At 38.2% G+C, this 26831-nt stretch overlaps 1 protein-coding gene across 1 annotated transcript; it reads right to left on the minus strand.

Annotated features, from left to right (window-relative positions):
• Nucleotides 1–3142: 3142 nt before the first annotated feature.
• LOC122656192 (RNA-binding protein CP29B, chloroplastic-like) lies at nucleotides 3143–5336 on the minus strand. The gene is made up of 5 exons (XM_043850662.1): nucleotides 4866–5336; nucleotides 4556–4657; nucleotides 3998–4300; nucleotides 3418–3529; nucleotides 3143–3335 (listed from the first exon to the last, which is right to left on the minus strand). The coding sequence occupies exons 1-4, from the start codon at nucleotides 5235–5237 to the stop codon at nucleotides 3467–3469; spliced, it is 840 nt and encodes a 279-aa protein (XP_043706597.1). The 5' UTR covers nucleotides 5238–5336; the 3' UTR covers nucleotides 3143–3335; nucleotides 3418–3466.
• Nucleotides 5337–26831: the final 21495 nt, after the last annotated feature.

Consider the following 26831-nt stretch of genomic DNA (forward strand, 5'->3'; position numbering starts at 1 on the left):
TTGTACAATTTGCTTGCAGGTAATAATAAATTGTTGTCTTTGCAGGTAATAATAAATTGTTGTCTTTGCAAATAAATTAAGTGAATTTGGATTTAAAGGGTATTCAATCGATTTGTCCACGGAGCTTGGCAATGTTCTCAATGTCCTAGGCTTTGAAAGTTCTCCAGAGGAGATTCACCGCATGATGACAGAGATCGACACCGACGGAGATGGCTACATCAATCTCAAAGAATTTGCTGATTTCCACCGTGGAAGTTCCATCGGTGATGCAGACGCCGGTAATGGGATGAAAGAGCTGAAAGATGCATTTGATATGTACGATAAGGATCACATTTCTGCAACTCATCTTCCCCAAAATCTATTGGGGAAGATGAGTTGCAGGTGTTTTTTTTTCTTGTAAGGGCAATTCCGTCAGTTCAAGTCTAATTTTTAACAGCGTTAGTCATGAACTGACGGAATGGGCTTATTTGTTACGGTTTGCAATCCTCAGGGGGGGTACGCAGAATTTTTCAAAATTGGGGGGTGAAAATATCCTTTCGTCAAACCTCAGGGGTGATATGTGTAAATTTTCTTTTTTTTTTTTTCTCAATCGATCAAATCAAAGAAGTAAAAGCTTTTGATTTGCTTTTGTAATCAATTAATGAAGACCCAAACGGTTGCTCTCTCCACAAAAAAAAACGTGAAAGAGGATAAACTCAAAACCGATCTCTAACCTTGACTGAACAGGTAATGCACAATCAGGTCAGATCGTTCTTCTCCAAAGCCGATTTCAAAATTAGAACCGCAACGTACGATCATCGAAGTCGATCGCTGAAAAACCACAGCCGTGAACGATCTCCAAATTCGCTCGCAGAAAAACCACAATCGTAATTTTGAACACCAAAATCGATCGTACAAAAAGAACAAAATAAATTTTGTTTTAAGATTGTTAGGATTTAGGGTTTAAGCACAAGGTTGCTTAAAGCAATATACCATGCATATCAAGTTTTGAAATAATACAGGTTGTCTCCAGCAAGTATCTATAGGAAAAATTAGGGTTTTAAGGTTAGATGGGTTCTATCCAGTAGGGCTCACCACACCCTGATTTCTTATTCAAGTAGACTTATATTAAGACATCATTTATGGTCATAGAATATACCCAACAGTAGAGTTGTAGGTTTCCAAGAGGTCACAGATTTGACTCTCTTGTCTTCATTTCTTTCCCCTCATTCTGATTCTCTCCAGAAGTTGTAGTAAAAAATCCCATATCGCAAATTAGATGGGTAGACTATAGAAGAAAAATCTACCAAGAAAGCATATTGCTCTACAATCAGCTAGTGTGCTGCAGATTTGGATTTATAGGCACAGGGTAAGGTCAGACCAACTTGGGCTGAAGCCTTGGGTCTATAGACAAAATTCATGGGTGGGGCATCTTTTCAGCCATGTAGAAGAGTGATGTGGTAATTCTGATGTTGGATATGTAGAAAGTTGTCTAAATTGGTTACATCTCAAACCTCGTCCTCAAAACCCATGATTCTCGGTAGTTCTAGATTTTTTAAAAAATTTTTTTTTTAATAATATTCCATGTGAACCAACTCCAATAAGGTTGAAACATAACATTTGAGCAAGGTACCTCTAAGTCTACCTGTCCGTAACATGGGCCCCCCTCCCCCACCTGATTTGCCATGCACCAAAGCCTTGTGCAGTTGTGCACTTTCCTACGGCTATATCTATCTTTGAACTTAACTGAACCTCATAGGTCGTCCTCGCTACCTCCTTGAATTAGGAGAATTTATCGGATCAGAGAAATGGAGAGATCCTGAAATAGTTCTAAGCCCAATGGTCAGATTTAGTGAGGACTAAATTCTCTCAAAGAGTCCATTTTTTTATGTACATTGTGGACTAGCTTTTCCCCTAAATCAAAGTATAGTCTACCACAGCTCGGTTCATGTTGGCTTGTGCAACAGAGTAATTTTTATGGGGAGTTGTTCTCTTCCCAGGAGGGCAGGATGTGACAAGTATTACGGTCATCAAGGAGGTCGGATCTATACGTGGCCTTAATTAGGATCTTTGGAGGGCATTGCTGTTATTTCAACCATCCACATGTATCTGAGCACATCTTGCATCCTCAAGGCATAGAACATTTTTCCCAATTTTAATTTTACTTCTCAAATTCGGAGTTAATAATATAATCATGTGGGGTAATCGTAATAGAAATTTCTTTTTTTAAGTTTGAAAATTTCACTTCCTTCCCTTTAATTGTCCTTGCAACCAAAGAAAGCCTTGCGTCTCCCAATTGAAAAGCTCTCATTGAATTTAAAAGGAACCAAAGGGAGGTCCTTATTTTATGTCAAACACCCACCATAACTTACATTTTTTTCCCTTCAACAAGTAGATCTAGGTCATTCTCTTTATTAGGATAAAAATAATTCAACTCTATTAGATCACTAATAATGATTTTAACAGAAAAAAATGGATGGTTAGTTAGCAATATCCTATACTAACATTGTTATAAATGATAGTAACCATTGCACAGCCCCCCCCCCCCCTTCCCCCCTTGGTTGCATATTCACTTGCAGCCTGAGTTTTTTTTTACCACCACTACAAGCAATGGCCCCTCCTAAACCAGCAAAAGCAAAAGCAAAACTTTCAAAATCTAAAAAGAACCAAGATCACAAAATTATGCTTCTCCCACAGCTAAACAACTACAGAATACAGCATGTGCTTTTAGAATCTAAAAAGAATAAGGCTGCAGAAGTCTATCCCCCAACAGAAATGCTACATGGCAAAAATTTGGGTCAAGGGAACCTTGCCTAGATGGAAGAACTCCTGCTTAAAATTTTGCAACCAAGAAGAAATTGTTACACAACTTCTTCCAAGTAACTCTCAGCTTTTCTTTTTTTGAAAGGGGGAAAATTCACAGTTCATGCACAAAAGCAACCATGTAATTATTTAGAAACAAAAAGAAAATGGAGTTTTCAAAGGTTGTTAGTTGTGACAAATTCTATCCTGACTTGTTTTCAAAACCTTCTGTTTCTGTTTCTATTTCTGTACTTGAAACTAGTCTTTTACCCCATCATACAAGTATTTAGCTCGTTGGACTTGCTAATGGGTTGTGCCTTCCCTTGCCAAGAAATTCAGAATTTTCACAAATGAACAAAGGTGAAGAAAACATATCCTCTGAAAGATCTCATACCGGAGTCCATTACCTTGTTAGCCATATAATGCCAAAAAGTAAATAAAAAAAAAAAAAACCAGAGATAGATACAGCACTTGGAGATAGCTACCGAAGTATAGTCATCACAATCCCAACCAATCAAAATGCTGAGAGCTCCAAGCTGTTATGATGCGATACCCACCTATTAAGTACAAAAGCTGTAAGTTTTATTTTTTTTTTTGGACAATCACAAAAGCTTTTAGTTAGCAGTTCAAAACCATACCATAAGTCTTTTCTTGATCAAGGAAGGAGGTAGAGAAGATCCAGAAATCAAAATTGGCGCCTTGGCTTGGTTTCTGCCATGGTTACTCGGATCGATCTGCCTTTCAAGTCCTGTACCATTCACATTTCAAAGCACTCAAATAAGGAACAGAGTACACACATAATTAAACTAAAGAATCCTAAACTAGTTACATTAATAAACTTTTAATAATAAGAATACAATTATCACATAAATAATAGGTGGACTCCTTGACACCAAAATGAATGACAAAGAAAGAAAACAGAACCCTGAACATTTTGATCTTTGTTAAAAATGTAATTACAGAAATGTATTGTAATTATGCCATTTCACATCCCAGTTCCCTCTCCAACACTACCATGGAGCATGATATTGGTTTCAGCCTTTTAGGTACAAGTGTCCACTCTTTATATACCTCTGTTTTTTCTTCCTTTCAAAGAATATACTCAAAATTTGATTAGTAAAGAACAAGAAATTTGGAGACAAGCTACATCATGTTAGGGATAAAAATGGGAACAAAATGATATAAAAAGAAGGTAGACAAGGGTTGCAATACTCACAACACCATCGAGAGTTGAAATTGCATTGTTCACCTCTTCAGCAGAACCGTAGGTGACAAACCCAAAACCCCTTGATCTACCACTTTCCCTGTCATACACAACCCTGGCCTCCATTACCTTTCCTTGTTCACTGAACAGGGATTCAAGAGCTAAATCATCAACACCCCATGATAGGTTACCCACATGAACCCGATTGGCAGCATTAAAACTTCCCCCACCTCCACCTCGAGGTCCCCTTGAAAAACCTTCTTCCTTGGGAGGTGGAGGTCCAGCGTTCACTCTCAATGGCCTTCCTTCAAGTTCCTGAAAAATGGTCATTGTTTATTAGTTAGAGATTAGAAACAGTGCCGCCAGTCAAAAGCAGAACTGTGAAATAAACCTTATCCCAAAGGAGATAGGGGCTTTTTGGATCAAACCCTGTTTTATATGTAAAGATACGCATAGAGTTCATAACCTCATAGCAATTGCAAATGTGTGGATGCAGGAAATACAAAGCATTATCAGTAAAGTAGTTAAGCCACCAGAATAGTAGACTAAGGAAGAGTAAGGAAACTTTACATAGCCATTGAACTGCATAGCAGCTGCATCGACTTCCTTGAGGGTAGACATAGTCACAAACCCAAAACCCCGGCTTCTTCCGGTCATCTTGTCATAAATAACCTGCAAATCGCTAACTTTTACTTCAGTCCACCATGTCTAGCAAACTCTAAAGCTCAAGAAGCACAAAGTTCAGAGAAACCCTAAGGTAAACCTGTCAATTTAACAATCTTGGTCACTAAAACATCTCTGAAATTTTCAAATTCTCAAAAAATGCTGAACCCAAACTACCCCACAGATTGGAAAGCAAAAATCAGAAGCGAAAACAGACCTCGACCATCTCAACATTTCCGGCGCGTCCGAACAATCCAGCAAGCTCTGAGCTGTCAACATTGAAAGGGAGGTTACCCACAAAGAGTTTCAAATTAGGAGAGAAAGTCCGTTCATCTTCGGTTATGAAATCCTCCTCTTGCTCGAATTGAGATGAGATGGCTACTTTAGGAGTGAAACGGGACGACGAAAGGCCAACGCACCTCCTAATCTTTGAGGGAAATGAGAAGGAAATCGTTGTAGCCCTGTTGTTACATTTGGCAGAAGAAGTTAGGGAGACGGTAGAGAAGAGAGTGACAGAAGGGTTCTGGGTTTTAGAGAAAGATAGGGTGTGGGTAGAGAACGAAGGGAAGAACAAAGAAGACGAAGCCATTTTCTGCTGCCGCTCCCGATAAGGTTCCAAGGAGCGAGAGGAAACACTAGCAACTTTAGCTAGAGAGACAGAGAGAGAGAAGAGACGCTGAGATACTTATGCATTAACAAAACGGCGAATAGGGCATGACGTGGATTCAAAAACTTTAACGTGGATAGATTTAATTGGTATATAAAGCCACCTAATGTCTTTTAGGGTTTGCCAAGTGGCAAGAAAAAATAATGAAATTTTAAAGACTGTGAGGGCACACTATAATTGGGTGCATTAACATACACAAGAGAATACATATTTCAATCTGATATTTGATATTTAGGTAGTCAAAACAAATCACTTTCTAAACATCTTTTATTTTTGGTGAAAACTTTCTAAACATCTTGCAAACAAAATAGATCATCATTCCAAGTAGCCAAACAAAAAAAAAACACAAGGTGTGATAACCTACTTCTTGGTGAGGGTGTGTGTGTCAGCATATTTTTCGCATTTTTCCTATTACAGAACTAGAGGACGATAGAGCTACAAGAGTACATTACTACAGAGAGCCAGAAGAGATATCGAGAAGATGGGGTGGGGACAAGATGAAGGGAGAAGATCCTCAACTAAGGATGTAAATGGATTGAATTCAATTAGATAGTGGCATTATCATATTCGTATCCGATTATATTCGGACGGATTAAGATATTTTTCAGATAGTGATTTGTTTGAATACAGATTCTCCTAAATGGATATGAGTGTGAATCAAATATGAACTTTTGACTATCCATTGACATCTTTACCGTTTTTGTTGATGAGGGTTAGGGTTGAGACTAGAGAGTTCAACAACTACTCTTTCTTCTACTCTTCTTAATCTTTGATTTTCTTACGTTTTTTACTTTCGATTTTATTTTGTATTTATTTTAATAGATAAGTGATTCCATGTAGTGCATAAAAAAATATATATAAACCAATAGAAAATCTAGAAAGAGAATCATATTATCTTAATTTATAACAAATTAAAAAAATAAGAAAACAAAATCCAATAAGGTAACTTAATTAGATAGACTGGCGCAAAGATATATTTTAGACATTTTATTACCGTCAGATTGCTAAACGAATCAAATAATAATGGGTCGGATAGGGGGATTATCATATTCGTATCCGATAAGTTTTCGGACGGATTCAGATTCTCCTAAACAGATACGAACACAGATCAAATACGAATTTTCGAATATCTGTTGACATCCTTATCCCCAGCCAGGAGAGGGTAGCCGACTACTTGCATCCATCAGACTAGCAATGGTCATCACTTTGTCGGTGTAGGAGCAAGACCTGGATCGCAATTGTATCGTATCATATCCATGCTTTTACATCCTTTTTTGTGCTACAACAAGTCTTTAACCCAAGACCTTCAAATGTCTCCAATGATTTCTTTTTTTTGGAATTGGAGAGCTTTAATAGAGGGGGGGGGGGGGGGGAGTAGGGGATGGGGATAGGCCCCAAGGTGGTTTGAACTCATGACCACTTATTTGAGGAGTTGGTTTTTTGCCAACTGAGTTGACGCCTCTAATGACTTTTGTTTTGCCACTTGAGCAGCTTTATTTTAGCTGAAACTTAACATGTGAGTAAGGGACCTTAGCCAAATTGTAAGTCTTCAACTCTTCACCCTCTTTTTTCCTTTTATCAATCATCACTAGGTGGATATGGCCACTTTGGAGGTAGAGATCAGTCATTTTAGTTGTTTATTGGTCGTAGGATAAGGGTTTTGTTTACCTTTTTGACACTTTACTAAAATGTCCATAAATCCAAGTTTACTTTTTCAACTTTCACCCTATATAAGGATCGAATACACCCTGAGTGCCCGAAGCATAGAGCAATAGCAAGTGTGAGAGAGTCACAATTATATGGGAAAAAGAATGCTGTCAGGTCGCGTAAATTCTATGCCTAAACATGGGAGCACCATTCCGCTTCTTGTGAATAAAAAATCCCACCCATGTTGATGGACTTGGGTCCTTTGTAGCGCAACACAGTGTGTAGCACGTGCAACACCCCACTGGTTTGTTGGGCTGCATGCCCAAGCATTGCGGGCCGTCGGATGATGCATTACACACTATGTCACGCTACAGAGGAGCCCCACGCCCATGTTGATGCCCCTGCGTGCACACTTATTGGTCTCGTGCTAGTGCAAGGGCTACACGACTAGGCATTGATGTCTTGCCAAATTCTATATTTATAAATATTCTTCTGAAGTCAAGAGTGAATTATAACTATTTGTGTCTATACTCATCAACCTAAATTTCATTGAGTGGGCATCCCCCCCCTCCCCCCCCCCCCCCCCAAAAAAAAGAGGCTTTATTGAGGTTTAAAAAAATAAAGAATTGAATTTTCCTTCAGCCACGGTGCGAGACAGTGTATCAGGAGGGTGTTTTGGGAAACATACTAAAATCCTATAGAGGTTTGTAAACCCTAAGATGATGGCTGAACATTTACTAGGTAGTGGAGGAAAACTTTGTCCAAAAATAAATTATGCCGAAAAACCAAAGATATATAATATAATACAATTTGCTAATTTATGACCAGCAATCCCCAAACAAAATCAATGATTGGCACCATTTGATCTACCATGTGGAAGGGTGATATGACAACTCTAATAGTTGAATATCTACAAAATATTCAACATTGATCATGTCAAATTTTAATCTCATAGTCAATCATCACCCTTCCCATCTAATGGCTTATCCTCTTTGTACAACATCTTGGTATTAGATTTTTCCATGTTTTGTTTTGTCACATGGCCAATTCTGATTTTTACTGAAACTTGACATGTGAGCAAAGGACCTTGGGTCTGCATGTCCATCAAATTTCAGTTGCACCTAATTCGCCACATGTCAGTTGATTTTGTCCATGGGTTACTGACAACATAAGATTTTATCAATTACAAGAATTGAAGCCAGATTTATAATTCTGAAAATTGCCCAAAGTAACAGAATTGAGATTTGGAATTGGATTTGGATGTGCCCTTTAAGTCAAAACTTAAATTTACTGCAACCATACAATGGTTTTTGTTTCTTGTTTAATGAGCAAAAAGGAAGAGAGAACATTAAAGGAAAACATGATTAAGTACATCCATATCTAAAGGACCTTGATAACCTAAAGCTAGAGCCTTAGTAGTCAAATAAAATGCTAATTTACATGGACAAAACGCTTAAGAGAAGTAAATATATACTAAACAAAATGTCAAACAGTTCCCATGGCCATGGTTCCAAACGATCCTGCACAAACCAATCACAAAAACCCCAACATCTGTCCATACGTCGAGCTCGGCAAATCCCTGGGCTAAGGCTCCAGTGCAATCCTTGGAACAAGCCTCTGGCTTGTGCTTCTTGCATACTCCCTGCCATATCACCCACAAAAGACACTGGTTATAAATACAACATAAGCAACCCTTCCACCTAGCCCTCTAGAAGGGTCATAGTATCCATGAAAACTCAAAATAGGTCTGTCATGTAGTAGAAACATGGTAAGCAAATCAGAAATAATGAAAGGGGGTGGTAATGCAGTAGTAACAGAAGTAGTAATAGAATTCATGGATGAACCAATCAAATCATGCGACCATCGTGAAACAACAGATAGAACTTGGCATAGCACAAGACGAATATTATGAAAACACAATTGGTTACACGCATGCCAAATAAAATAAAAAGCAGCAACCGCAACTCGAAAAAGCCAACACTTATCTACTTTGTTTATGGGATTATCTGAAAAAAAATGTGAAAAAGATAGAGGGAGGGAGCATGGAGAGTCTCCGTACGCATACTCAAGGGCCCTGCAAACCAAATCATCTTACAAAACTCACAAGATAATAGGATATGCCAATCAGTCTCACATTCTTCATTACAAAAATAACAAATACATCCAGAAAAAGAAAAGAGGGACTGAAGCACTGATGGTGGCACGAAATATAGGATGCCACAAATTTGGTAGCGACAGCCCCAGACTTAGAAAGTGGGGAATATATTGTATCACAAGGTTGTGTAGCATTGAGCGGGATAGATTGAATAAGCTGAGCAATCCGTGATGGAACGTAAGAGGGGTAACAAAAATTGAATTCTTTAAGCATGCTGTCAAATATTTGAATTCTGAGGATTGAGAGTAGGAGCGCCACTCCTGTGAGAAGCATTGGATTACCAAAATAGAACAAAAAATGCCAAATTCAATTGTGTGAAATAGAACAGGCTTTTACCTGTGCACAATATTTGAACCCTGACCAATCTGCCACATGACCAAGGTTTAAAGTATCGATATTGGGTATCGTATCGGTCGATTGATTTTAAGAGACATATTGTATCGTATCAAAGATACGTACCGAACGCTATAGATATGCATGGGAATGGTCAAGATACAAATGAAAATATACTTTTGGAACAAAAAACAATATAAATAAGCAACATATAACATGTATCATGCATAAAGCCATAAACACTAAAATGGAGGATAATGCATAACCAGAAAAGTGCATTAAATTGAAATCGTTATAAAAGATGAGGTTTCTTACATGTAGAGTCATTCTATAGCCATGAAGAGTGTCGGGGTGGTTCAAACTCATTATCTGGAAGGGTCTTCAGAAATTTTTCATTTTTCTTTGAAAAATCGTGGATTTGAGTACAAATCTTTGCAAATGTTCAACTTTGATGCATCTACTAGCTTAGTTTTACCTAAATCCATGGATTTATAGTAAAAAAATAGAACTAAAAAGCATGATTTGAATAAAAAGAACAAGTTTTTTTACAAAAAACATACATTTTCCTATGAAATCTCATTCAATCTTTGATTTCAGTTTGTTTGATGATGCAGAGGATGGTGTTTTTCCACTCATTGATTCATTTTCAAGTGTTGATTGGAAGCCCCAAGTTGCTAAGTGTGAAAAGTCGAGTTTAGAAGCAAGATTTCAGAGTTTCATAACTGGGTTTAGGGTCATTTTTCTGCCACAATGCTTGGTGTCAACTTTATGCATGAAAACAGGTTTTAATGGGTTTGTATTGACGAATCGAGCTGTATCGGCCGATACATCTCGATACGTATTAAAGGCCATTAAACCCAGTATCGGCCGATACAATACGATACAATCGATACGCTATTTAAAAAAAAGACATTGGTCAATATGTTACATATTGGCCGATACGATACGATACAGACCGATACTTTAAACCATGCACATGACATATATTAGGTCGTACTACCTAATGTCATATGGTTGGACTCAAACAGACAGAGCACTAGACCGGCTCTAGAGGCTTCTTTATATAAAGAAGCGGATCCATGAGCTGGTGAAGGCTCAATTAGGGACGACTAGATTTTGTGATCAAGCCAACCCTAAACCCTAACCCCAAGCTCGACCCAATTATAAGGGATTGGTTGGTCTGGCCGGTCTGGCCATCCAGTTGTACCTAATAACGATTTCCGATCCTGTATCTGATTCACAGTATTTGTTACCAACAGAGCAGATACTTTGTTTTTTGGGAGGATAGGAAGAAACCATCCTTCCCCTCTTCCAAATCCCCATGACACCTTAATTGTGAAACAGCCAATATCTAAATTCAGTTATAAGAAAAATCAACAATCATCCACTAAGTCTGGGTATGTGGTCCATCTGAAGGTGCTAGCTCCAACAGGCAGAGGATGCCAGATAAACACACACAGGCACCGGCTGTGATTTCAGTTCATGATGGAGAGGCACCAAATGTTTTGTTTCCGTTAAGCAGAAAAATCATGTTAGTTTCAATTTTCTTTCACCCTACTCAAATAAGTAGGCTGCGAAACTGCAGTTTGAATTAAAATGTAACCGAGATTCGAAGTTAAACTAAAATGGTACCATAGGAAGAATAAAAATCATGCGACTAATTTTATTTTTGGATTTTTTTTTAAACAAGAGAGTCCTAACGTATTTTTTTAAAAAGGCTAACTGAATCTGACCTCTCAAGCAAATAATTCAATTTGAATTGTGTCCGACAAGTTCTATTCCTGTGACATAGTTGCAGCTTCTTTTAAACATGTTCTCATAATCTCCCCAAGCTTTGAGCAAGCATCAAGGCAAAGCTCCACAGCCTGTAAAATTGATGCAAAATACACAACCAACAGATAATCGATTTCTTTATTCTTACAAAAATGATAATTATAAACATGAAATGGAGCATTGATTGTTATACAAAAAAGATCTCTAAAGCATTCAGAATAGGTACGGATGTGAAAGCATCTCCATGCAAAGTATGTCCAACTGAAAGGTTATACTAGATGCAGACATCCAAAAAGAAATATTATAGTAGTTTACACTACCAGGCAAACAAGGCACATATGCAAGCTAAACCAGGATCCTGAAAGGATCCCGTGGAAACGAAACGGATCTATGCAACCGATGTGAGAAACCATTCAATCTCATAAACAAAAACTAGGGTTTCGATCATAACTTGAAACTTCACAAACGCAAAGCCTCCATGCGATCTTAGCACTTTCACAATGAATCCAACGCACACGTACAACTTTGCGTTCCCTTGAATGCACGCTCCTCCAGGATCAACTGGATTTTCACTTAAACCCTGATCATACCCTCAACTGGTAGAGAGGGGAGAGAGAGAAAGAGCATGATTTCTCTAGAGAGGGAGGCTGCGGTTTTCTGCGTTGTGTAGTGTTATGTCAGTCAGGGTTTGGCAGCGTATCTATATATATTGCACAACCCTTGCACACAAGGTTTTGGTAATTTCCAAATTATCCCCGGGCTTTCCTATTAGGAATCAAAATCAATATTCTTTTCCTAAAAATCTCCTCCATCCTAATATGATATCTTATTTCATATGAGGATCCAAAAGTTAGATCACGAAAAGAATTCATGAGCCATGAGCGGTACACATGAGTTGAACTTAAAGGAAAGGGGTAGGATCCCATTGGGATTCCACCCAACATTCCATGTGTCTCAACTATAATATATTCTAAATACACGGTTAACCAACACATGTGCTGCTAAGTAGATGCAACAATCACACTACAACAAAAGGCATTTTAGGCTTCGTTATTTAGCGACGGTAATAAAATATCGTCGCCTAGTAATATATACCGCGATATTATTTTCTTAACTGTCGCCCTATATTATATTTTATGACGGTAATACATATACGTCACCACATATTATAATATAAGACGCTAATAAGTATTACGTTGTGGAAAATATATTTTCAACGACTGAAAAAATATTACCGTGGCGGAATATTGATATGTTACAACGAAATCATTGTATCCGTAGCCAAGTGTAGTAGGTTAATATAGTGTAGGATTTTAGACGATGGTAACACAAAATCCATCGTGAAAAATATATTTGTAACGATGGTAATATAAATTCCATAGCGGAAAATGTATTTTTAACGATGGTACGAATAATTCTGTTATGGAACATATATTTGTAATGACGGTACCAATATTACCGTCGCTATATTGCCTTTAATTTTTCACGGGTTACCTTTCCAGCTTCCCGCTTTCTTCTACCCCATTCCCGCATGAAACTCTCTCTCTCTCTCTCTCTCTCTCTCTCTGTATATCCGACCTATTTCTACCCCATCCTCGCACGACACCGTCATCGTGAAACCCTAACCCCTTCTCAACCCTCAATCGGACTTTGCGCAGCCTCATTACCATTCTGTTCTTTCACTCACACCTCAATAGGACTTTCGTGCTTCTGTTCTTTGAATCTCCCTCTCATAAACCTCCTCTTTGAATCCCTAACTCTAACCCCCTTCTTTGTTATCTGTCTCCCCCATCTGAGGTTTTACGGTGTGAATCCCTGCTTGAAGTGCCTTGTCTGCAACGCCTCTCCCTCTCCCCTCTCTACTGTCTGCCTCCCCCCTTTGAGCATTTACCTATGGTGGAAACAGAGTTCTCTCTCTCTCTCTCTCTCTCTCTCTATATATATATATATATATATATATATATATATATATATATACAGTGTTTAAATTATTGGTGCGAAGGTCGTGCTTGGCGCGTTGGTCAAGTGCTCACTTGCTGAACGCTTGGTCATGGGTTCAAGTCCTGGAAACAGGGGTAAGGCTACTTACATTTGACCCTCCCCAGACCCTGCTAAACGCGGGAGCCTTGTGCACTGGGTACGGCCTTTTTTTAAAGTATCGATGTGTATCGTACCGTATCGGACGAGACGTCTTGGTATCGGTCGATGTCAATACGATACATACCGATACGTATCTATTTTTTTGAAAAAAAACAATGTATCGACTGTATCGATATGTATCGACCGATACATGTCGATATGATACGATACATACTGTTTTCAATTTTATATTATTTTTTAAATGTATTGGTACGTATCGATATGTATCAGTTGATACATATCGATACAAACCAATATGTATCGGTCGATACATACCGATACGTACCGATATGTGTCAGTCGATACATATCGATACGTACACATATCGGTACGTATCGGTATGTATTGATACGTATCGATATACGTCTTTTTTCATATTTTACACCAAACACGAACCAGAACCTATCTGCGTCACGAACTAAATCTCAACTTTTTCTCCCTTCGTGTCGCGCCATAAAATATGTCGGGTTGGGTCGGATCCACATCGCACTTGAATCCTTGGAATACAAGACATACTCAACACTTGAAAGGGAAAAGGTAGGTTTTTTTTCCAAAGAACTTAATCTTTTGCTTCAAATCTTGCATCCTAGTTTTTTTTTTTTTGCTATGATTCAAGGAGAATAGGTTTAACTAACTATTAGATGCATGCTTTGTATACATTTGCAAAGATTTAAACTCAAATCCACCATTTTTCACCCAAAACCAAAAATGGCTTCCTTAAGGGTCAGTATTGTGCTAATGTTCGGTCAGTACACAACATCATCCTAGTTGCTCTCATTCTTGAAGACCCTTACAGACATGAGTTTGATCCACCCCGACATTCTTCATGGCAATAGAGTGACTCTGCATGTAAGAAATCTCATCTTTTATAACAATTTAGAAGTGCCGTCTAGTTATACATTATTCACAATTCTTAGTGTATATGCATGATATATGACATATATTGCTTGTTTATATTGTTTTGTGTCCAACAATGTATTTCCATGTGTATTTTGATCATTTTCATGCGTTTCTGCACCGATACGATATGATACGATACGTCTCTTAAAATCACCTGACCGATACGATACCCAATACCGATACTTTAAACCTTGTATATATATATATATATATATATATATATATTTATTTATTTATTTATTTAAGGTTGAGTGCAATGTTTCTATTTCAGGGTTTGTTGAGAATTTTTTCTGGGTTTAAAGCTTTGTAGACCGTTGCAAGGTATGACTCTCTCGATCTCGCTCACTCTAAGCAAAGCTATCAATCCGATGCTCAAATTGAAGGAAATCAAAAAGCAAAATATAGATATTCTGTTTTCTATATATATATTATTATTAATCTTCTTCCAAGCTCTCTCTATCTCACTCACTTCATACATGCAATTTGTTTCTCTTCTAGTTGTTGCAACTGCAGCTGCTGCTCTGCTATTTGATGTGTTTATAACCTATATTTGCAGCTGATTAGTTGCTATCACCCTTGCCACCTGCTTTTTTAATAATTTTAGTTCTTGTTATGTTGTCTTTGTGGTTTTGAATTTATGTGCTATGGGTTGTAGGGTATTAGGCTTAGAAAAGGTTGGGTGTCAGAGAGGGTTAGGGATTTTATTATCTGTGAAAGATGGCAGGGGTTTGGAATTTTCTTGGTTCAAGCATCTTGGGAATAGAAGGATGAGACGAATCTGCTGGTGTGTAGCCATATTAATGTAATTAAAAAAAATGAAAGAAGTGCATTAATTGTGGCAGTACGTGTAGCTTTACATTCATAGGATCCATCACTAACTCTCTAGGACATTAGTGCATTGTAGGACTACCAAGTCAACCCAATTTAGTTAACCAACGTACGAGAAAACCAAGCAAAGATTCTCCACGATGGAACTCTAGTGAATTCATTTACTCTGCAACTTTAAAATCAACCACGACAGTAAGAAAATGGCTACCATTCTGTCCAAAACTGACATAAAAAATGCACTGCTGCTAAAAAATCTTCCCACCATTGAGTCAATTTTTAAGTAGGCTGTACTTAGGACACTGTCTATGGAAAGAGGCCCTTTTCAGTCATGAGGCAATCAGAGCTTCATGTCAAATCTGAGAAGGTACTTCTTTGTTTCCAAGAATGATATAGCCTTCCAATGACAGAAAGGAAACTGCATACCAAGTCTATGGCCCAGAAAGGCTTGTTAAAACATAAAGACTTTTGACGTAGCACAGGTGTAGGGAGTAAAGTACAGAAATAGGACTGATCAATATAACAATCTAAAAAAATTTTAAGGATACTCTTTGAAATAAAGAGAGTAATAAAAAGTAATGTAATGGGTCTGTAAACATAAACTATATGATACCTGAGGAAAGAAGAAACATGATAAAAGAAAACAATGGATGGACATTCCAGCACAAAATAATTTCATTCATTTATACCTAAAAATGAGGACTACTAATATAGACTTCTCAAAACCCACCTATAATCACATTCAATAGCAGGAACATGGCTTGTACTAATTTTTTGACAACATGGCATTAAACAAAATCTTAGGAAAAAAACAGTTAGGTAGGAGACACTTGCCAACCAAACATATAACACCACTTCTTAATGACTCAAGTTCCTAAAATGCTAATTGACCTAGTTACCCCATACCTCGGTAGGTAACACTTGAAGCGACTTTAAGACTAACTTGGAACTTAGGAAAACAAAACTTAAGGCCTTTTCACTTCCCAAAAAGACAGCGTTCAATGTAGGCAGTATTTACAAAACTTCAAACAATAATGAACAAAATCTAATTTTCTTCCAACTCTTTAATTTAAAGAAAGCTGACCTAGCCACACCCATACGGTAATTCCTTTTGACTGTCATGCCCCAGGAAGGCATGTAGGGCTAAGCAAACCCAAGAGAAAGACAAAGGTCCTCGATCCAAATTTACAATTCTACCCACATTTCCTCATCTACCAAAACATCAATTTGGTTGCAAACGATACTCATAGCAAGCACAACTACCAAATGTATCAGCATCCTAAGTGTAAATTGACTTTCATCATTTTCATTCTGCATAGCCTTAGTCTTGCTGCTTGATGCGAAGACAAAATCACTGAAAAATCTCTGGTCCCACGTCACTGAGGCCTAGACTCAGCAAACATAAAAGACCCTCTTAAGCACTAGGACAAACAACTTCCTAACTGAATTGAAGATGATCTTTTGGGATTATGATAATATGATAGAATCAGTTGTTACCTTGCCTTGAGAATTTTAACTGCCCAAGGAGATGATGTCCTTGATTTCTGTTAGAATCACAAAACATGGAAAAGCTAGGGATTAAGCCTCCACAATTGATTCACCCTTTAGCATGCTCTGGAAAATATTGGATCTCCACAAAGGATTGGGAAACCCAAATCCAAGTCAAAATTACCTAGAAGTATGTGCCATTCAAGTTTCTCATTGAGTCGGCAAAAGGTAATAAGGTACTAACAAATAACAAAAAAAGTTAATTTAATTTAAAAAAGGTATGAAAACAACCCTTAAGGTTCCTCCCTCGTACATATTTTTATCTAACAATAAGATTTTAAGTTTTCATCCAATTCTTTTAATTGTAATTAGGTCAATTTAAATAAATTTTGGACATGACTTTAACTTACTCCCAACTAGTAAACACTTGACAGATTTTTTGTAGACACCAATGTGCAAAATTTTCATCTTGGGAGGCAGTAACACAGCTCTCTTATTAAGAGTCCAGATCATCAAAATGGTAACAATATATCTATATTTTAAATGAGAAATAGCAAGATCATTATTGACCTTGAATACAATGAAGAAGAAAAAAGAAACAAAGTTAACAGAATGTGGAAGGACATACTTGTTAGTGTTGTTAGAACTCATGTGATAAGGGTAGTTTGGGAACTAGTCTTATATCTAGTTGCCCTATAGTGTATTTTCTATTTTTTGACCTTTCTTGTCTTTTACCTCCCTAGGGAGGTGTATGTAATATTCTCAAAGCCTATTAGTGAAGTAATATAGGTGTGGAGAGCTCTCTCTCACAACACACATTACAACCGAAATATCCTTCTTCCCTTCCTCTTGTCTCCTTCTTCTCTTCCTCTCTGCTTCTTCCTCCTCCAACTTCTCCTTCTTCTCTTGTTTATTTAATTTAAAATCTAACTTGGTATCAGAGCACTAGGGTTTGAGAGTCGTATTTGACCTCTTTCTCTTATTCTTTTCTTCTCTTTGAAACCCTAGGGCACAAAGGGGTTCAAGGAGAAGATCTCTATGTAAAGAGTTGTTGAAGGAGCATGGAATAGGTTCGGTATAACATATTTATGTAGTTGAAGATGCTGTTTGAGCTCTGTTGAAGCTCCTTTGAGGTTTTGAAGCCCTTCCAGCCACTGCAGGAATTTTCGCCAGGCTCACCTTGCAGTTCTTGTTTCTCCTTCCCTTGGCATGGGTTTCAGCCTTAGAATGGCTCTTTAGAATCGCCCAAGGATGTTTATCAAGCCCCATAAATCCCTCCTTGCTGCTTGAAGGATCTATTGGAGCTTTTTCAGCCTTTTATGGTACCTTCGTTTCTTCCCATGCAAAACCAAGAGTACATTTTTTCTGTGCTTCTTGTATTTGGACTGCAAAATGCTGCTATCTTGGTGAGAAATGAATGGAACACCTTTTGTGAAGTCGTTAAGCTTGTTTCAGCTTGTGTTCCTCCTTGGAGAATGTTAGGGTGAAGTCTTGTTGAGATTATATGGCCTTTCTTCCTTGCTGAAATTTGATTCTTGTGTTGGATTCCACAATTGGGTTGAGTGTGCACTCCCCACTTATTGTTGGTACACTTGTTTATGGTCAAGTGCTTTTTTCCCTACACTATGGGTGATTCCGAAATATCTGGACTTGGTTCGGCTCACTCACAGTCCACTCCAACAGTTCCTCCATTTGTTTATGAGACTTCACACCCACAGATTTTAATTGTGAAGCTTGATAGTACTAATTACTTGGACTGGTCACACTCAGTGAAGCTTTCCCTTAGGAGCAAAGGGAAATTTGGATACATTACAGGTGCTATTAAAGCCCCAGAGCAAGGTTCTCCTGGCTATGATAAATGGGAGACTAAAAATTCCGCAGTCATGACATGGCTAATCTTCTCCATGAAGCCCGAGATTGAGAGAAGTTTTATGCGAAAGGATACTACCAAGGCAATATGGGATAGTGTCTCTCAGACTTATGATAGGGTAGGTGACTCTGCCAAGGTCTATCAGCTTCACCAAAAAATTAATTCAATGAGGCAGGGTAACAGGACCATTTCTGAGTATTATAGTGCCTATATTAGTCTCTTGGAGGAGTATGATCACTACAGGGACCTCCAGTTGACCAATCCAGAGGATGAAGCAAAGGTGTACCGCACTCTTGAAAATGAGCGTGTCTTTACCTTACTTGGTGGCCAAAACCCTGATTATGAGCCAATTAGGCTCCAGATTTTAGGCCGGTCCCCTCTTCCATCTCTTGATGAGGTTTGTAGCTATTTACACAGTGAGGAGACTCGGCGTGTTGCTATGGCACCAGCTCCAGCATCATCTCTTGAGAGATCAGCTCTCAATTCTTCCTGTTTCCGGGACACCCGTGGTGGTGGTAGAGGCCAGAGGCCTAACCATGGGGAAGATAAAGCAGTAGAGACAGGTGGTGCTAGTGGAGGTGGTAGAGACAGGTTTAAATGTGATCATTGTGGGAGATTTGGGCACACCAATGATAGATGTTGGACTCTTCATGGCCGTCCTCCTGGTACACAAGTAGGTGTTCGTGGTAGCCGTAAAGGGGGAGCTCGAGGTGCACACTCTGTTATGACTGAGACAGATGCTTCACAGGATGATTCTACTTTGGCCAATGTAGTGTTTCGCAGGGTCATGTCACAACTGAGCACATCTCCTGCACCCACAGTGGCTAGCTCCTCTTCATCCTCAGCTTTGCAGGTTTCCACCTCAGCTTCTACTGCAGCTCAGTCTTGGGTCATTGACTCTGGGGCCACTGACCACATGACTGGTACGTCCCATTATTATGATTCCTATACCATTTGTTCTGGTAAGGAGGTTAGGGTAGCCGATGATTCCCTTTCCTCCATCTCTGGTAAGGGCAGTATCCCTGTCACATCTTCTATTTTTCTTACTTCTGTTCTTCATGTCCCTAACCTTACTCTTAATCTTTTATCTATGAGTCATTTGACTAAATCTCTAAACTGTTGTGGCACCTTTTATCCTTCTCACTGTCTTTTTCAGGATTTGGTGACAAAGAGGATTATTGGTAGTGGACATGAGGAGTAAGGCCTTTACCTTTTTTACCATAGCTCAGTCCTATGTGTGTGGACGTAATGATAGTAGTTCTGTGGAGTCTGTTATGTTATGGCATCGTCGTCTTGGCCGTCCATCTTTTGTTGTAATGAGAAAACAATTACCTCATGTATTTTCTTCTATTGCTTCTTCTCATGATTTTCAATGTGAACTATGTATGTTTGCCAAACATTGTCATTCTTCTTATCCATATCATGGTAATAGAACTGCTGCTCCTTTCTATATTGTGCATACTGATGTTTGGGGACCTTCTCCTACTACCTCTTTATTTGGCTATCGTTACATTGTGTCATTTGTTGATGATTTTTCTCGTGCTACTTGGACTGTTCTTATGAAACATAAAAGTAATGCTTGTGAAGCATTTCAGAAATTTTATCAGATGATTCTTACTCAGTTTGATACTCGTATCAAAATTGTTTGGTCTAATAAAGAAGGAGAATACATGTTTGGTGGCCTCCAAGCCTTCTTTACTAATAAAGACATTATCCATCAGCTCACGTGTGTTGACACACCCCAACAAAATGGGGTTGCTGAGAGGAAAAATCGCCATTTATTGGAGGTCAACCGTAGTCTCTGGTTTGGCATGCATGTTCCCAAGACCATCTGGTTTGCAGCTCTTCTCACCGTTTCTTTTCTCATTAATCGCATGCCTACCAAACTTCTTGATTTCAAATCTCCCTTAGAAATCCTATCTCCACAGGTTTCTACTTTCTCTCTTCCTCCTAAAGTCTTTGGCTATGTTTGTTATGTGTACGTTAACAAATCACATTGTACTAAGCTTGATCCCAAAGCTCTCAAGTGTCTCTTTCTTGGGTACTCTTCTACTACCAAAGGCTACAAGTGCTATCACCCATCTTCTCGCAGGTGCTTCAACTCCAAAGATGTCACTTTCCTTGAGTTTGTCCCTTTCCTTGCACCATCTCAGCATCCTCTTCAGGGGGAGAATTGTGGAAGTGAACAGGCTGCTGATTTCCTTTATTATCCCCTTCCTATCTCTCCCTTTATGCTTGACATTAGAAAGCACAGGGCTGTGGATGTGGATGTGGATGTGAATACAGATTTTGTTGTTGACAGTAGTTCTGGTAAGGAGAAGGATTACCACATTAAATGCAAAAGAGGTGAAGGCTTGCATAATGAAGGAAAGAAGACCTACCAAGAGTCCTCTTTGGATCCAGATCCACATCCTGAGATTTATTCTCCCCAATTAAGTGATATCCCTTCTCCTCCATCTGATTTAGACCTTCCTATTGCTGTTAGAAAGGGGAAAAGATCGTGTACTAATAATCCTATAGCCCAGTTTGTTTCCTATGATGCTTTTTCTTCTACAGGTCTTACCTTTATTGCTGCTCTCTCTACAGCTTCTATTCCTAGGAATGTTACTGATGCTATGTCTGACCCAAAGTGGAGACAAGCTATGTCTGAGGAGATGATGGCTCTTGAAAAGAATGGTACTTGGCAATTGGTGGACTTGCCAAGGGACGTATCCCAGTTGGATGTAGATGGGTCTATACAATCAAGTATAAATCTGATGGTACTGTTGAGAGATACAAAGCAAGGTTGGTGGTCAAGGGGTACAATCAAGTTTATGGGATTAACTATCAGGAGACATTTGCTCCCGTGGCTAAGCACAACTCTATAAGAGTTCTTTTATCATTGGCTGCCAATAAAGATTGGCCATTATATCAGTTAGATGTGATTATGTGAAGAATGCCTTTCTTCATGGTGACTTGGAAGAGGAAGTGTACATGCAAACCCCACTAGGCTTTAAAATACCTTCAGCTGAAGGAAAGGTGTGTCTCCTCAAGAAGGCACTATATGGACTCAAACAGTCACCAAAGGCATGGTTTGAGCGCTTTCGACAGGCTATTCTGAAGAATGGATATTCCCAGAGTCAAGCTGACCACACTCTCTTACAAGTTTTCTTCTCATATTCACTCTCTTACATGTATGTTTACATGATATGTTTTTTATACAATTGGAAACATGTCATTGTAAGTGGATACTTCCGAGACATGTATGTAAGATCGTGATTTGTAACTATATCTATTCTTTTTTTTTCGTGGTAACTACGAGTGAAAACTATGCCTAGAAGTAGGATTGGAAAGTCAAGGGATCCAAATTTTTGACTGTCTTCACAATAGAAATTAGAAGTCAACAAATTCATAGAGTATGCATTCTCTAGTATTGCAGTAGGAAATCGGATCCTATACCCATATGTAAATTGCGTAAATCAACTGTGGATGACTAGAGATACAGTGTTAGAATATTTGACAGTTGATGGAATTATACGAAATAGAGTTTCCATGGGGAAGGTTCGTCTTCACATGTACTTCACCATGTTAACACAGTGGTACATGATGAAGGTGAAACATATGATGTTACACATACCATGTTAAATGAGATGTGTGGAATAAATACAAATGAAGAAGTAGAGGATGGTGTCACAGGTGAGTGTATAAAGGGTAAGAATATAGAGGTAGATAAATTTGATCAATTCGTGGAAGATGCAGAGGATTTGTATCCAGGATGCGTGAAGTTTACCAGATTGTCCTTCATTCTTCGTAGATATTACATAAAGTGCCTTTGCAAAATGACCGACAAAGCGTTCTCAATGCTGTTAGAGTTGTTGCAAGAGGCACTTCTCGAGCCGAATACTTTACAAAAAAATATCATCAAGGACTTCGGGCTTAATTATAAGAAGAGTGATCTGTGCCCAAATGATTGTATGTTATATTGAAAGGGAGAAAAGAAAGCCACGACTTGTTACAAATGTGGAACATCAAGATATACATCAGTAGATGAGAAAATCCCAACTAAGATACTATGCCATTTTCCGTTGGTCCCAAGGTTGCAAAGGTTATACATGTCGTCTAAAACCTCATTTAACATGAGGTTGCACCACAAGGGTCGTACAAACAATCAAAGATTACGACACCCAGTTGATGGGCAAGCATGGAAAGAGTTTGATAAGTTGCATCCTATTTTTAGTGAGGAGCCTCGTAATATTAGACTTGAGTTAGCAAGTGACAAATTCAACCCGTTTAAGTCGATTAACGTAAAGTATAACACATAGCTTGTTGTTGTGATGCCTTACAATTTGCCACCATGGATGTATATGAAGCCAGACTTACTCATTTTTATTTTGCTTATTCCTGGACCACGACAGTCTGGGAATGATATAGATATATATATTTGCAACCATTGATAGAAAAGTTGAAAGAATTGTAGAACACAAGGATTATAACTTACGATGTATATAAGGAGGAGAAGTTTAAGCTAAATGCATGTTTGTTATGGACCATTAACAATTTCCTGGCTTATGTAGTACTATCGGGTTGGAGTACTAAAGGTGTTTTCGCTTGTCCATGTTGCAACAAGAATACTTATTCTCGTTGACTTAAATATGAGAGGAAGCACTATTATTTAGGCCATCGTTGATTCCTTTCCCAAGGTCAAAGATTTCAACTTGATAAAAAGAGTTTCGATGACTATGAGAAACATAGACTACAACCAAAACCACTATCGGGTTACAACATTTTAGAGCAGTTGCAAGGTGTTCAGTTTCCTTCATTTGGGAAAGATATTATTGACAAACATGGGAAGAAGACGAAGAGGCGAAGGAATTTAAAACAGCCAGAGCTTCCATTTAATTGGAAGAAGAAGAGTATATTCTTTGAATTGCCATACTAGAAATCTAATCTAATCCTTCACAATTTAGACATGATGCACATTGAGAAAAACGTATGTGATAGTATCATTGCCACATTGTTCGATCTAAAAGAAAAAGACGAAGGATAATATGAAAACACATTTAGATCTGAGAGATACAAATACGGTCAAATCTTCATCCAAAGTTCATTGATGGCAAGGATCGAATGTTCATACCCTCAGCATGCTACACAATGTCTACTACTGACAAAGATTTGTTTTGTTCAGTTTTAAGGGGTGTGAAAGTTCCACATGTACTTTGCAGTAAAATCTCACGGTGTGTGCAAGAACTTTAACATATTAGGAATGAAGAGCCATGAGTATCATATCATGATGCAACATCTTCTTCTGGTAGCATTGCGTGGTGTGTTGCTTAAGAATGTTAGCATTGTATTGATAGAGTTATGTGCTTTTTTTTCCCAGGATTTGTGTAGTAAAGTTGGGAAGGAGGAGGACTTCAAGAGGCTTGGTAAAAGTGTTGGCCCAACACTTAGCAAGTTGGAAAAGTTTTTTCCACCTTCATTCTTTGATATTATGGTTCATCTGAATATTCATTTAGCCGATGAAGCTAGTTTGGCTGGTCCAGTACAATACCGTTGGATGTATCTAATAAAGAGGTCAGTAAGAAATTTTTTGGCTTAAATAATGAAGCTAGTAGTGTAGGTTTCATATTATAATCATTAAATACTTATCATAAATTTGTTTGTGTTTAGGTTCCTTAAGCAACTTAAGGACTACGTGCGCAACCTTAGTCAGCCAGAGGGATCAATAACAGAAGGATCATTTACAAATGAGTGTTTGACCTTCTTCTCTAGATACTTTGAAGGTGTGAAAACAAGGTCGAATAGACCGATCAGAATTGCAGGTTCAACAGAACTAGAACATCTAATCTCTATATTCTTAAGAATAGGTTGGCCTGTAGGAAAGTGTGAGATGTTACGACTAGACATTCAAGAAAGGGACCAAGCTCATTGGTACATGCTAAAGAACTATGATGGATTAAATGACTATTGAAAGTAAGTATTACATATCAATGTTGTATTTGCAATATATTTATATTTGATTAAATTTTAAATTTTATATGTTTATGAGAAAGTATGTACACACTTTTTAGGCTCCACAAAGAGAAGTTGCAAAGATTAATGGGCATAGTACTAAATCTCGTTTTGTTTCGGTGTTTCGGTCTGACCGAAATTTCGACAAAATTTCGTCGAAATATGGTATTTTTTCTGTGGGTGTAAAATGCCAAAAATGACCAAGATTTCCGAAATTTCCAAAATGAGATGACCGAAATTTCCGAAATTTCACCGAAATTTCTGAAATATTGCATTTTTTCAATTCGATGTTGCATTTCGTTTCGACTCGACCGAGATACTCGAAATTTCAACCGAGACGAAACGAGTTTTAGTACTATGTTAATGGGTCATAAATCTCGCCCACATATTATTTCGACAAGACATGCTAAGGAGGTTCCAATTTGGTTCAATGAGCATGAAAGTGCAACAATTTCAATTGTTTGAGAGCTAGGTTAGAGCCTAGATCATCTTATATGTGGCTTAATATTGTGTCATTAGATTTTACATCTACGCCAAAATGGGGAAGAGATGCCTTATTACATCAGATGGCTTGCTCGAGGTCCTAACTAGGATGTGAGAAGTTATAATGAATACATCTATAATGACATCAAGTTTCGTAGTAAGTCACATGAGAATCATAGGAAAATTCAAATAGCGAGGTCCTTAGTACGGCAATTTCAGAAGATTACTCCAATTCAAGAGGCAAACACCCAATTGAGGGAATTATCATGTATTATGGTGTTTTGAAAAAAGTAATTTAATTGGAATAAGTAGAGGATCTCAAAGTAATATTATTTCATTGTGATTGGGCTGTTAACAGAAAGGGAGCAGAGGAAAATGAGTTCGGGTTTGTACTTGTCAAATTTAACCATATATTGTATAATGACCGAGATCATCTTGACGAACCATTTGTGCATCCATCACAAGCGAAGCAAGTGTTTTATATTGTAGATTCTCATAGGCCTGAATGGAAAGTTGCAATAAGGCCAAAGATTAGGGATATTTTTTGTATGGGACAGGAGGATCCAGACCATAATGATTCAGATCAGACATATACACAAAGCACATTACAATATAGACAAAATTTAGAACATTCAGAGGGTGATGCCAACTTTAGTTAGGTAAGATCCGATGTGGAAGGTATTATAATTGACACCCCCATCAGATTGATCAATGCAATTTAAAGTTTAGATGATTATATATCAAATTGATTGAACATTAAAATTAATTATTATAATTGACACCCCCCATCGTCAAAAATAGGATTTCTTGTAGTGCCAATCACATCCTAGGGATAAAGCTTGTGAGAGATCGCAAGAATAAGATATTAGGCTTATCAATCCACTTATATTGACAAAGTGTTGAATAGGTTCAACATGCAGAATTCTAAGAGAGAAAATGTTCCTCTCAGGCATGGAATCAGTCATTCTAAGTCACAATGCCCTCAAACTGTTGAGGACATGATACTAGGAAGACAATCCCTTATGCTTCTGTAGTAGGGAGGCTCATGTATGTGTTCGCCATCGTTTCACCTAAATAGCTTAAACTGTTAGGGAAGGGAAACGTCAATGTATACATCAACACTCCCCCCCCCCCCCCACACATACGGGCCAAGATCCCATGGTCCTTACACGTGGAGCTCACAACATTAACTTTGCGTAACACCGAGGGAGAAGAAATGTCGGGAAAACTCTTCTGATGCACTTCTCAAGTATCGAACACTTGACCTCCTTGCTCTGATACCATGTTCGCTACCGCTTCTCCTAAAAGCTCGAACTGTTAGGGAAGGGCAGTGTCAATGTATACAACAATAGTATGCCATGTTGTGTCCCAGATCAGACATTTGTCATATAGTAGGGGTTGTGAGCCATTATCAATCCAATCCAGGAAAAGAGTATTGGACTATTGTCAAAGGGATCCTCAAGTACTTAAGGAGGACAAAGGATTACTTCCTGGTTTATGATTATGATCAGTTGTGGGTTACATAGACTCAGATTTTCAAACTGACAAAGACGATAGAAAGTACTTAAGGAGGACAAAGGATTACTTCCTGGTTTATGATTATGATCAGTTGTGGGTTACACAGACTCAGATTTTCAAACTGACAAAGATGATAGAAAGCCTATATCCGGGATTGTCTTTATGATGGGTGGTGCAGCCATAATTTGGAAGAGCACCAAATAAAAGTCAACAACCAATTCCACTACTAAAGCTGAATACCTGGTAGCTAGTGAAGCAACCAAGGGGTCTAGCTCAAGAAATTCTTAACCAACCAAGGGGTGGTCTTTGAGCCCATCGAGCATCCTCAAGACTGATTCCATGGCTGAGAGGAACATTTCCTCTCTTAGAATTCTTCACGTTGAACCTATTCAAT

This window comes from Telopea speciosissima, chromosome 3, assembly GCF_018873765.1.
Source record: "Telopea speciosissima isolate NSW1024214 ecotype Mountain lineage chromosome 3, Tspe_v1, whole genome shotgun sequence".
Lineage (NCBI taxonomy): Eukaryota > Viridiplantae > Streptophyta > Magnoliopsida > Proteales > Proteaceae > Telopea > Telopea speciosissima.